At 27.6% G+C, this 15,099-nt stretch overlaps 1 protein-coding gene across 1 annotated transcript; it reads right to left on the bottom strand.

Moving 5' to 3' along the window:
- Nucleotides 1-2,337: 2,337 nt before the first annotated feature.
- Nucleotides 2,338-12,943, bottom strand: LOC113553174. Its single transcript, XM_026956356.1, has 2 exons — nt 12,398-12,943; nt 2,338-2,796 (listed from the first exon to the last, which is right to left on the bottom strand). The coding sequence occupies exons 1-2, from the start codon at nt 12,684-12,686 to the stop codon at nt 2,672-2,674; spliced, it is 414 nt and encodes a 137-aa protein (XP_026812157.1). The 5' UTR covers nt 12,687-12,943; the 3' UTR covers nt 2,338-2,671.
- Nucleotides 12,944-15,099: the final 2,156 nt, after the last annotated feature.

The following is a 15,099-nucleotide window of genomic DNA, read 5'->3' as shown; positions in this document are numbered from 1 at the left end:
TATTAGCTGATTTTATTTTTTTTATTACTGCGGGAAAAAAAATATTAGCGAACGGTATATAACGAACGGAATTATTATAATTATTATCTGTATGTGCGATAACGGCCGATGGATTAACACTAAATTTTTAATCTGTAAGTTTCTCGTATCCAAACTCCTGCGGTGAACGCGATCGTGGCTTAACTTAATTGGTTGGATCTAAATGTGGTAGGGTTTTATGGGCGGTCGAATAATGATCATCGGAAACCATCGTAATACAAATATATAATTCTATATCACATCATTCACATCGCATTCTAATCATAAGAATCTATATTATAGAGGGTGATTAATCAAGCACACTCATCACTATTTTTATGCTTCAATAACGTAGTTGTTCAAAACATGAACTTTTAGAAATTTTAAATTCGTTAAAAGATGATATTTTCATGCTATTAAGATTTTTCTACTAATTTATCGAAATAAATTAATTCGTTCGTTTCTTTTATTATTAGCGATGGAGGAAATTACAGCCATATGTGATACTCTTAATTTTTATTCGATAATAACTTTAATGTTTACTGTTAAAAACGTTGCCAACTCCTGCTGTAATACAATGAATATGTGTATAATATTTTATATTTTATTATTTAGTTTGTGCTGATGATTGATTTTTTTCTCAATTATATATTATACATTTATACGAATATTATATTATCATGTCTGTGCATGATATTATTATATCGTCCACTAATTTTGTTGCTGGCACTACTGTTGCAACGTCTCAATATATTTTATGTTATTATCGTTTTAGAATTCGTATACTTAAAAACCACTATGGTTCGTTATTATATGGTTTTTGACCGTCCCGTGTAACATGAAACTTAAAAACAATGAAGTAATTAAAATAAAACGTAAACCAAATAAACCAACATTTATGTCCTAAATACGTGTACTTAACTGTGCAATAAAGAAACAAACTTGTAATTATTATTGTTTGAAATAAAACTGTTATATACATTATACATGAAACATAAATAATAATATTATATTTAATTTGGTAGTTCCACCAATAAAAAACGAAAATAAATTTGTTTTACAAATGATTAATTTTTGATTAAAATTTTCAGTAGACTGTAGAAACCTCATATTATACCGACCGCGGAGGCAAAATATTTAATTCAAGTATTAATTGATAGTAAATGTACACGTATTACTGTATTAAATATTGATTTTATACTCTTATTTATTTATTCAATGATTAATCCGTACGAGTTTATTATAATTTTTTCATGGGTATAAGAATGGTATTAAGAATTTTTAACTGAAGTTAATTAATTACAATTTTTTTTTTAAAAAGTATTTTTTTCAATTTACAAAGTGAATTTAAATGTAAATCAAATATACTCCTTAAACTATTTGTATTATAATATAATAGATAATGAATCAATGGCGAAGTGTAACCCAATACAGTGTAAATTATATAATATCATTATGAATAATAGAATATTGTGTAACTCAAAAAAAAAAAATATGGATATGTAGGTAAGTGGGTACCACTTTGCTTTGCATTGGGTTTCGAGTAAATTACAATATTATATAAGTATGTTAAATTGAAATTAAATTATGATGTAAAGCAGTGGTTCTCAACCGGGGTAACATGGACCCAGCTTAAGGGTGACACGAAATCTCCGCCTGGGTCAGATTTCCTATTAAATGTATTAATTATTTTTTACGTCAACGTTCAATAATAAATTGAACCCAGGAACTCAAATAAAGTGTATGAGTACTGTTTTTATCTGCATAGTGTATTTTTTTTTTATATATATATAAAAGTATGATTCCAAAATATTCAGCTGAGATTATTTATTATTTTGATATTATGGTGACGCAGTTTTTGATTCTAGTGGCTTAAGGTGAAATGAATCAAAAAATGTTGAGAACCACTGATGTAAAGATAAAAATTTTAAATCGACTTACAAATAACCAAAAATGAAAACTCAAAATGATTTTTTATGAAGATGGCTGAAAAATGAAAAGTAGTTTTAGTATCTTTTGACATGTTGTAGACTAAACCTCTGCCCAAATTTAGCGTAACTCATGCATTTTATCGTCGACTAATATGGCCTTATAATAATATAACATATTTTGTAATGATGTATAGAAAACACTGTCATACTTATACGTGGCTATAAATTGAAAGCGACAGAGGGCTAAAGATTATAATCAAATAATATATTTTAATATCTAACTCTTAAATATGACATGATTCAGCTTTAGAACATTGGAAATTCAAATATGACGAGACTAGGAAATTCATTAAGAATAAAAAAAAAAAAATTAAGTACAAACTATAAATGATAGATGCGATTGAGTAAAAATTTAATATTGATTCAACAATACATAACATGATAGTATAAGAGTACTTGTTATACAATAATTTGTCGATTTAACTAAACGAATAACATAGGAATAATACTATAGATTATTTGTATAAAATAATTGAATAATAGTAATATAATTTGCAAAAATATTGTATGGTCTAAAACTGTGTTGTTAAAATCATCGTGGCGATGTTTATAGATACAAATGATACATTATATGTTTATATAATCGAGATTAATTTTTTAAAAACAAAAATCATACTTAAAACATATTATGATGCTGTAGCAAAATCAATACATTATTAATATTAGTACGGAGTTAGTTTACAATCTTCGTCGCAATTCTTGTCCGGCATATCGCAGTAATACCCCGACGTGTCGGTTAAATTATTCGTGCACACGAAACACGGGCCGTTGCAGGCACAATAAGAACCAACAGCTGTACAGTCGTTAGTGCAATCAGATTCATGATAGTACTGATGGAGTCCATGATTGTCATATTCACAACTAAAACATAGATACCTATTTGTTGCACTTCTGTACGTGCATAAGTTTGTTGATTTGTAGCAATCCGATTTCAAACAACTCTTACACGATTTGAAATCATAGTAAGTAAAGCCATCCTTATTCTCCATCTTTAAGTGGACAGGATTGAAGTCAAAGAAATTCAACAGTACCGTGAAAATAAACACAGACGTGACATCGTTCGACGAAAGATACATTGTTTTTCAGATACCTTCAAGTTTTTATTACAATAGAATATTTATTATTTTGTAATGTGCGGCCAGCGTACTCTGCGGTGGATCGAGATTGCGCACTTGCGACTTCACTCGGAGTTTATTAGCTGATTTTATTTTTTTTATTACTGCGGGAAAAAAAATATTAGCGAACGGTATATAACGAACGGAATTATTATAATTATTATCCGTATGTGCGATAACGGCCGATGGATTAACACTAAATTTTTAATCTGTAAGTTTCTCGTATCCAAACTCCTGCGGTGAACGCGATCGTGGCTTAACTTAATTGGTTGGATCTAAATGTGGTAGGGTTTTATGGGCGGTCGAATAATGATCATCGGAAACCATCGTAATACAAATATATAATTCTATATCACATCATTCACATCGTATTCTAATCATAAGAATCTATATTATAGAGGGTGATTAATCAAGCACACTCATCACTATTTTTATGCTTCAATAACGTAGTTGTTCAAAACATGAACTTTTAGAAATTTTAAATTCGTTAAAAGATGATATTTTCATGCTAATAAGATTTTTCTACTAATTTATCGAAATAAATTAATTCGTTCGTTTCTTTTATTATTAGCGATGGAGGAAATTACAGCCATATGTGATACTCTTAATTTTTATTCGATAATAACTTTAATGTTTACTGTTAAAAACGTTGCCAACTCCTGCTGTAATACAATGAATATGTGTATAATATTTTATATTTTATTATTTAGTTTGTGCTGATGATTGATTTTTTTCTCAATTATATATTATACATTTATACGAATATTATATTATCATGTCTGTGCATGATATTATTATATCGTCCACTAATTTTGTTGCTGGCACTACTGTTGCAACGTCTCAATATATTTTATGTTATTATCGTTTTAGAATTCGTATACTTAAAAACCACTATGGTTCGTTATTATATGGTTTTTGACCGTCCCGTGTAACATGAAACTTAAAAACAATGAAGTAATTAAAATAAAACGTAAACCAAATAAACCAACATTTATGTCCTAAATACGTGTACTTAACTGTGCAATAAAGAAACAAACTTGTAATTATTATTGTTTGAAATAAAACTGTTATATACATTATACATGAAACATAAATAATAATATTATATTTAATTTGGTAGTTCCACCAATAAAAAACGAAAATAAATTTGTTTTACAAATGATTAATTTTTGATTAAAATTTTCAGTAGACTGTAGAAACCTCATATTATACCGACCGCGGAGGCAAAATATTTAATTCAAGTATTAATTGATAGTAAATGTACACGTATTACTGTATTAAATATTGATTTTATACTCTTATTTATTTATTCAATGATTAATCCGTACGACTTTATTATAATTTTTTCATGGGTATAAGAATGGTATTAAGAATTTTTAACTGAAGTTAATTAATTACAATTTTTTTTTTAAAAAGTATTTTTTTCAATTTACAAAGTGAATTTAAATGTAAATCAAATATACTCCTTAAACTATTTGTATTATAATATAATAGATAATGAATCAATGGCGAAGTGTAACCCAATACAGTGTAAATTATATAATATCATTATGAATAATAGAATATTGTGTAACTCAAAAAAAAAAATATGGATATGTAGGTAAGTGGGTACCACTTTGCTTTGCATTGGGTTTCGAGTAAATTACAATATTATATAAGTATGTTAAATTGAAATTAAATTATGATGTAAAGCAGTGGTTCTCAACCGGGGTAACATGGACCCAGCTTAAGGGTGACACGAAATCTCCGCCTGGGTCAGATTTCCTATTAAATGTATTAATTATTTTTTACGTCAACGTTCAATAATAAATTGAACCCAGGAACTCAAATAAAGTGTATGAGTACTGTTTTTATCTGCATAGTGTATTTTTTTTTATATATATATAAAAGTATGATTCCAAAATATTCAGCTGAGATTATTTATTATTTTGATATTATGGTGACGCAGTTTTTGATTCTAGTGGCTTAAGGTGAAATGAATCAAAAAATGTTGAGAACCACTGATGTAAAGATAAAAATTTTAAATCGACTTACAAATAACCAAAAATGAAAACTCAAAATGATTTTTTATGAAGATGGCTGAAAAATGAAAAGTAGTTTTAGTATCTTTTGACATGTTGTAGACTAAACCTCTGCCCAAATTTAGCGTAACTCATGCATTTTATCGTCGACTAATATGGCCTTATAATAATATAACATATTTTGTAATGATGTATAGAAAACACTGTCATACTTATACGTGGCTATAAATTGAAAGCGACAGAGGGCTAAAGATTATAATCAAATAATAAATTTTAATATCTAACTCTTAAATATGACATGATTCAGCTTTAGAACATTGGAAATTCAAATATGACGAGACTAGGAAATTCATTAAGAATAAAAAAAAAAAAATTAAGTACAAACTATAAATGATAGATGCGATTGAGTAAAAATTTAATATTGATTCAACAATACATAACATGATAGTATAAGAGTACTTGTTATACAATAATTTGTCGATTTAACTAAACGAATAACATAGGAATAATACTATAGATTATTTGTATAAAATAATTGAATAATAGTAATATAATTTGCAAAAATATTGTATGGTCTAAAACTGTGTTGTTAAAATCATCGTGGCGATGTTTATAGATACAAATGATACATTATATGTTTATATAATCGAGATTAATTTTTTAAAAACAAAAATCATAGTTAAAACATATCATGATGCTGTAGCAAAATCAATACATTATTAATATTAGTACGGAGTTAGATTACACTGATTGTCGCAAATCATGTCCGGCATATCGCAGTCATACATTGACGTGTCAGTATAATTATACGTGCACACGAAACACGGGCCGTTGCAGGCACACATATAATTATCATCTGTACAGTTGTTAGTGCAATCAGATTCATGATGGTACTGACGGAGTCCATGATTGTCATATTCACAACTAAAACATAGATACCTATTTGTTGCATTTCTGTACGTGCATAAGTTTGTTGATTTGTAGCAATCCGATTTCAAACAACTCTTACACGATTTGAAATCATAGTAAGTAAAGCCATCCTTATTCTCCATCTTTAAGTGGACAGGATTGAAGTCAAAGAAATTCAACAGTACCGTGAAAATGAACACAGACGTGACATCGTTCGACGAAAGATACATTGTTTTTCGGATACCTTCAAGTTTATATTACAATAGAATATTTATTATTTTGTAATGTGCGGCCAGCGTACTCTGCGGTGGATCGAGATTGCGCACTTGCGATTTCACTCGGAGTTTATTAGCTGATTTTATTTTTTTTATTACTGCGGGAAAAAAAATATTAGCGAACGGTATATAACGAACGGAATTATTATAATTATTATCTGTATGTGCGATAACGGCCGATGGTTTAACACTAAATTTTTAATCTGTAAGTTTCTCGTATCCAAACTCCTGCGGTGAACGCGATCGTGGCTTAACTTAATTGGTTGGATCTAAATGTGGTAGGGTTTTATGGGCGGTCGAATAATGATCATCGGAAACCATCGTAATACAAATATATAATTCTATATCACATCATTCACATCGCATTCTAATCATAAGAATCTATATTATAGAGGGTGATTAATCAAGCACACTCATCACTATTTTTATGCTTCAATAACGTAGTTGTTCAAAACATGAACTTTTAGAAATTTTAAATTCGTTTAAAGATGATATTTTCATGCTATTGAGATTTTTCTACTAATTTATCGAAATAAATTAATTCGTTCGTTTCTTTTATTATTAGCGATGGAGGAAATTACAGCCATATGTGATACTCTTAATTTTTATTCAATGATAACTTTAATGTTTACTGTTAAAAACGTTGCCAACTCCTGCTGTAATACAATGAATATGTGTATAATATATTATATTTTATTATTTAGTTTGTGCTGATGATTGATTTTTTTCTCAATTATATATTATACATTTATACGAATATTATATTATCATGTCTGTGCATGATATTATTATATCGTCCACTAATTTTGTTGCTGGCACTACTGTTGCAACGTCTCAATATATTTTATGTTATTATCGTTTTAGAATTCGTATACTTAAAAACCACTATGGTTCGTTATTATATGGTTTTTGACCGTCCCGTGTAACATGAAACTTAAAAACAATGAAGTAATTAAAATAAAACGTAAACCAAATAAACCAACATTTATGTCCTAAATACGTGTACTTAACTGTGCAATAAAGAAACAAACTTGTAATTATTATTGTTTGAAATAAAACTGTTATATACATTATACATGAAACATAAATAATAATATTATATTTAATTTGGTAGTTCCACCAATAAAAAACGAAAATAAATTGGTTTTACAAATGATTAATTTTTGATTAAAATTTTCAGTAGACTGTAGAAACCTCATATTATACCGACCGCGGAGGCAAAATATTTAATTCAAGTATTAATTGATAGTAAATGTACACGTATTACTGTATTAAATATTGATTTTATACTCATATTTATTTATTCAATGATTAATCCGTACGACTTTATTATAATTTTTTCATGGGTATAAGAATGGTATTAAGAATTTTTAACTGAAGTTAATTAATTACAATTTTCTTTTTAAAAAGTATTTTTTTCAATTTACAAAGTGAATTTAAATGTAAATCAAATATACTCCTTAAACTATTTGTATTATAATATAATAGATAATGAATCAATGGCGAAGTGTAACCCAATACAGTGTAAATTATATAATATCATTATGAATGATAGAATATTGTGTAACTAAAAAAAAAAAATATGGATGTGTAGGTAAGTGGGTACCACTTTGCTTTGCATTGGGTTTCGAGTAAATTACAATATTATATAAGTATGTTAAATTGAAATTAAATTATGATGTAAAGCAGTGGTTCTCAACCGGGGTAACATGGACCCAGCTTAAGGGTGACACGAAATCTCCGCCTGGGTCAGATTTCCTATTAAATGTATTAATTATTTTTTACGTCAACGTTCAATAATAAATTGAACCCAGGAACTCAAATAAAGTGTATGAGTACTGTTTTTATCTGCATAGTGTATTTTTTTTTTATATATATATAAAAGTATGATTCCAAAATATTCAGCTGAGATTATTTATTATTTTGATATTATGGTGACGCAGTTTTTGATTCTAGTGGCTTAAGGTGAAATGAATCAAAAAAGGTTGAGAACCACTGATGTAAAGATAAAAATTTTAAATCGACTTACAAATAACCAAAAATAAAAACTCAAAATGATTTTTTATGAAGATGGCTGAAAAATGAAAAGTAGTTTTAGTATCTTTTGACATGTTGTAGACTAAACCACTGCCCAAATTTAGCGTAACTCATGCATTTTATCGTCGACTAATATGGCCTTATAATAATATAACATATTTTGTAATGATGTATAGAAAACACTGTCATACTTATACGTGGCTATAAATTGAAAGCGACAGAGGGCTAAAGATTATAATCAAATAATATTTTTTAATATCTAACTCTTAAATATGACATGATTCAGCTTTAGAACATCGGAAATTCAAATATGACGAGACTAGGAAATTCATTAAGAATAAAAAAAAAAAAAATTAAGTACAAACTATAAATGATAGATGCGATTGAGTAAAAATTTAATATTGATTCAACAATACATAACATGATAGTATAAGAGTACTTGTTATACAATAATTTGTCGATTTAACTAAACGAATAACATAGGAATAATACTATAGATTATTTGTATAAAATAATTGAATAATAGTAATATAATTTGCAAAAATATTGTATGGTCTAAAACTGTGTTGTTAAAATCATCGTGGCGATGTTTATAGATACAAATGATACATTATATGTTTATATAATCGAGATTAATTTTTTAAAAACAAAAATCATAGTTAAAACATATTATGATGCTGTAGCAAAATCAATACATTATTAATATTAGTACGGAGTTAGTTTACAATCTTCGTCGCAATTCTTGTCCGGCATATCGCAGTAATACCCCGACGTGTCGGTTAAATTATTCGTGCACACGAAACACGGGCCGTTGCAGGCACAATAAGAACCAACAGCTGTACAGTCGTTAGTGCAATCAGATTCATGATAGTACTGCTTGTTTTCTTGATTGTCTACTTTACAGCTAAAACATAGATACCTATTTGTTGCAGTTCTGTACGTGCATTTTTGTGTTGATTTGTAGCAATCCGATTTCAAACACTTCTCACACGATTTGTAAGCATAGTAAGTTAAGCCATCCTTATCCTCCTCCTTTAAGTGGACAGGATTGAAGTCAAAGAAATTCAACAGTACCGTGAAAATGAACACAGACGTGACATCGTTCGACGAAAGATACATTGTTTTTCGGATACCTTCAAGTTTATATTACAATAGAATATTTATTATTTTGTAATGTGCGGCCAGCGTACTCTGCGGTGGATCGAGATTGCGCACTTGCGATTTCACTCGGAGTTTATTAGCTGATTTTATTTTTTTTATTACTGCGGGAAAAAAAATATTAGCGAACGGTATATAACGAACGGAATTATTATAATTATTATCTGTATGTGCGATAACGGCCGATGGTTTAACACTAAATTTTTAATCTGTAAGTTTCTCGTATCCAAACTCCTGCGGTGAACGCGATCGTGGCTTAACTTAATTGGTTGGATCTAAATGTGGTAGGGTTTTATGGGCGGTCGAATAATGATCATCGGAAACCATCGTAATACAAATATATAATTCTATATCACATCATTCACATCGCATTCTAATCATAAGAATCTATATTATAGAGGGTGATTAATCAAGCACACTCATCACTATTTTTATGCTTCAATAACGTAGTTGTTCAAAACATGAACTTTTAGAAATTTTAAATTCGTTTAAAGATGATATTTTCATGCTATTGAGATTTTTCTACTAATTTATCGAAATAAATTAATTCGTTCGTTTCTTTTATTATTAGCGATGGAGGAAATTACAGCCATATGTGATACTCTTAATTTTTATTCAATGATAACTTTAATGTTTACTGTTAAAAACGTTGCCAACTCCTGCTGTAATACAATGAATATGTGTATAATATATTATATTTTATTATTTAGTTTGTGCTGATGATTGATTTTTTTCTCAATTATATATTATACATTTATACGAATATTATATTATCATGTCTGTGCATGATATTATTATATCGTCCACTAATTTTGTTGCTGGCACTACTGTTGCAACGTCTCAATATATTTTATGTTATTATCGTTTTAGAATTCGTATACTTAAAAACCACTATGGTTCGTTATTATATGGTTTTTGACCGTCCCGTGTAACATGAAACTTAAAAACAATGAAGTAATTAAAATAAAACGTAAACCAAATAAACCAACATTTATGTCCTAAATACGTGTACTTAACTGTGCAATAAAGAAACAAACTTGTAATTATTATTGTTTGAAATAAAACTGTTATATACATTATACATGAAACATAAATAATAATATTATATTTAATTTGGTAGTTCCACCAATAAAAAACGAAAATAAATTGGTTTTACAAATGATTAATTTTTGATTAAAATTTTCAGTAGACTGTAGAAACCTCATATTATACCGACCGCGGAGGCAAAATATTTAATTCAAGTATTAATTGATAGTAAATGTACACGTATTACTGTATTAAATATTGATTTTATACTCATATTTATTTATTCAATGATTAATCCGTACGACTTTATTATAATTTTTTCATGGGTATAAGAATGGTATTAAGAATTTTTAACTGAAGTTAATTAATTACAATTTTCTTTTTAAAAAGTATTTTTTTCAATTTACAAAGTGAATTTAAATGTAAATCAAATATACTCCTTAAACTATTTGTATTATAATATAATAGATAATGAATCAATGGCGAAGTGTAACCCAATACAGTGTAAATTATATAATATCATTATGAATGATAGAATATTGTGTAACTAAAAAAAAAAAATATGGATGTGTAGGTAAGTGGGTACCACTTTGCTTTGCATTGGGTTTCGAGTAAATTACAATATTATATAAGTATGTTAAATTGAAATTAAATTATGATGTAAAGCAGTGGTTCTCAACCGGGGTAACATGGACCCAGCTTAAGGGTGACACGAAATCTCCGCCTGGGTCAGATTTCCTATTAAATGTATTAATTATTTTTTACGTCAACGTTCAATAATAAATTGAACCCAGGAACTCAAATAAAGTGTATGAGTACTGTTTTTATCTGCATAGTGTATTTTTTTTTTATATATATATAAAAGTATGATTCCAAAATATTCAGCTGAGATTATTTATTATTTTGATATTATGGTGACGCAGTTTTTGATTCTAGTGGCTTAAGGTGAAATGAATCAAAAAAGGTTGAGAACCACTGATGTAAAGATAAAAATTTTAAATCGACTTACAAATAACCAAAAATAAAAACTCAAAATGATTTTTTATGAAGATGGCTGAAAAATGAAAAGTAGTTTTAGTATCTTTTGACATGTTGTAGACTAAACCACTGCCCAAATTTAGCGTAACTCATGCATTTTATCGTCGACTAATATGGCCTTATAATAATATAACATATTTTGTAATGATGTATAGAAAACACTGTCATACTTATACGTGGCTATAAATTGAAAGCGACAGAGGGCTAAAGATTATAATCAAATAATATTTTTTAATATCTAACTCTTAAATATGACATGATTCAGCTTTAGAACATCGGAAATTCAAATATGACGAGACTAGGAAATTCATTAAGAATAAAAAAAAAAAAAATTAAGTACAAACTATAAATGATAGATGCGATTGAGTAAAAATTTAATATTGATTCAACAATACATAACATGATAGTATAAGAGTACTTGTTATACAATAATTTGTCGATTTAACTAAACGAATAACATAGGAATAATACTATAGATTATTTGTATAAAATAATTGAATAATAGTAATATAATTTGCAAAAATATTGTATGGTCTAAAACTGTGTTGTTAAAATCATCGTGGCGATGTTTATAGATACAAATGATACATTATATGTTTATATAATCGAGATTAATTTTTTAAAAACAAAAATCATAGTTAAAACATATTATGATGCTGTAGCAAAATCAATACATTATTAATATTAGTACGGAGTTAGTTTACAATCTTCGTCGCAATTCTTGTCCGGCATATCGCAGTAATACCCCGACGTGTCGGTTAAATTATTCGTGCACACGAAACACGGGCCGTTGCAGGCACAATAAGAACCAACAGCTGTACAGTCGTTAGTGCAATCAGATTCATGATAGTACTGCTTGTTTTCTTGATTGTCTACTTTACAGCTAAAACATAGATACCTATTTGTTGCAGTTCTGTACGTGCATTTTTGTGTTGATTTGTAGCAATCCGATTTCAAACACTTCTCACACGATTTGTAAGCATAGTAAGTTAAGCCATCCTTATCCTCCTCCTTTAAGTGGACAGGATTGAAGTCAAAGAAATTCAACAGTACCGTGAAAATGAACACAGACGTGACATCGTTCGACGAAAGATACATTGTTTTTCGGATACCTTCAAGTTTATATTACAATAGAATATTTATTATTTTGTAATGTGCGGCCAGCGTACTCTGCGGTGGATCGAGATTGCGCACTTGCGATTTCACTCGGAGTTTATTAGCTGATTTTATTTTTTTTATTACTGCGGGAAAAAAAATATTAGCGAACGGTATATAACGAACGGAATTATTATAATTATTATCTGTATGTGCGATAACGGCCGATGGTTTAACACTAAATTTTTAATCTGTAAGTTTCTCGTATCCAAACTCCTGCGGTGAACGCGATCGTGGCTTAACTTAATTGGTTGGATCTAAATGTGGTAGGGTTTTATGGGCGGTCGAATAATGATCATCGGAAACCATCGTAATACAAATATATAATTCTATATCACATCATTCACATCGCATTCTAATCATAAGAATCTATATTATAGAGGGTGATTAATCAAGCACACTCATCACTATTTTTATGCTTCAATAACGTAGTTGTTCAAAACATGAACTTTTAGAAATTTTAAATTCGTTTAAAGATGATATTTTCATGCTATTGAGATTTTTCTACTAATTTATCGAAATAAATTAATTCGTTCGTTTCTTTTATTATTAGCGATGGAGGAAATTACAGCCATATGTGATACTCTTAATTTTTATTCAATGATAACTTTAATGTTTACTGTTAAAAACGTTGCCAACTCCTGCTGTAATACAATGAATATGTGTATAATATATTATATTTTATTATTTAGTTTGTGCTGATGATTGATTTTTTTCTCAATTATATATTATACATTTATACGAATATTATATTATCATGTCTGTGCATGATATTATTATATCGTCCACTAATTTTGTTGCTGGCACTACTGTTGCAACGTCTCAATATATTTTATGTTATTATCGTTTTAGAATTCGTATACTTAAAAACCACTATGGTTCGTTATTATATGGTTTTTGACCGTCCCGTGTAACATGAAACTTAAAAACAATGAAGTAATTAAAATAAAACGTAAACCAAATAAACCAACATTTATGTCCTAAATACGTGTACTTAACTGTGCAATAAAGAAACAAACTTGTAATTATTATTGTTTGAAATAAAACTGTTATATACATTATACATGAAACATAAATAATAATATTATATTTAATTTGGTAGTTCCACCAATAAAAAACGAAAATAAATTGGTTTTACAAATGATTAATTTTTGATTAAAATTTTCAGTAGACTGTAGAAACCTCATATTATACCGACCGCGGAGGCAAAATATTTAATTCAAGTATTAATTGATAGTAAATGTACACGTATTACTGTATTAAATATTGATTTTATACTCTTATTTATTTAAAGTATTATACGATAATAATAAAAGTCGAAATTAACTTTTATAAGTAAAAGTCATTTACAATGTATGTAGCTGGTATTCATAGAATCATATTTAAAATTATCACAAATGAAATAGTATACAAATTAAGCAATACAATTTTATAAATATAATATAATATATTTATTATTCTTATTATTAAAACACCCTCCACCATCACCCATAAGCACACCCCTGAAACATCGTTATAATAATGGATCACCAACATTTTAATTGATATGTTTTCAGCAGCCGTCAAATGTTTTATAATAAATAATATTATATAGCAATAGACTCAAAACATTTCAAAATATATAACACACATATTTTACATATTTATATATTTTTAATTAAATTTATTAAAAGTTTTTTCTTAAGATTTTTTTCCAAATAATTTATTTTTTTCTTTTCGTATACAAGATAAAACACTTGACTTTAATACTTTTTATACAATTGATGTATATAAAAAATCTAATATCAAACAAATAGTTTTTTAGTTATTTTTTTATTTATACATCACAAGTTCGTGTTATTATCACTTCACCAAAGTTTGTGCCAATCCTTCGTATACGTACGTTGGATAGTTGGACACGTGAAATTTTGCTTAAGCAATAAAATATTATTTTATAATAAGTAGATAACAAACCAACAAAAAATATTCTCCAAATTATTACCGATGTAATATCATAGATATATATTTTACTTACTAGTCATTTAATTATTAATTAAAATGATGGCTAAAAGTATTGATGAAGTATATGACACGACAAATTTAATGGATATTAAAAATTTTAAATTTCTTTGTTCTGTCGCAAAAATATTATTAGATGAAACATTATTAATTATACTTTATATAATTTGTAGAAGTTTACCATTTCTTGTTAGGCAAATAATACGTCATCCAATGAATGAGAGAAATATTTTAAACTTGTCTACTGAAAAGTAAAAATATACCATTATTGAAAATTTATTTTTATTTTTAAAATAAAATAAATGTATTTCCAAAAAGTTAGTATGCCGACATTGTCTGATTAAAAAATTATACCAAT

The sequence above is a fragment of the Rhopalosiphum maidis genome, chromosome 2, assembly GCF_003676215.2.
Source record: "Rhopalosiphum maidis isolate BTI-1 chromosome 2, ASM367621v3, whole genome shotgun sequence".
NCBI lineage: Eukaryota > Metazoa > Arthropoda > Insecta > Hemiptera > Aphididae > Rhopalosiphum > Rhopalosiphum maidis.
This window is presented reverse-complemented; position numbering and strand designations above follow the sequence as displayed.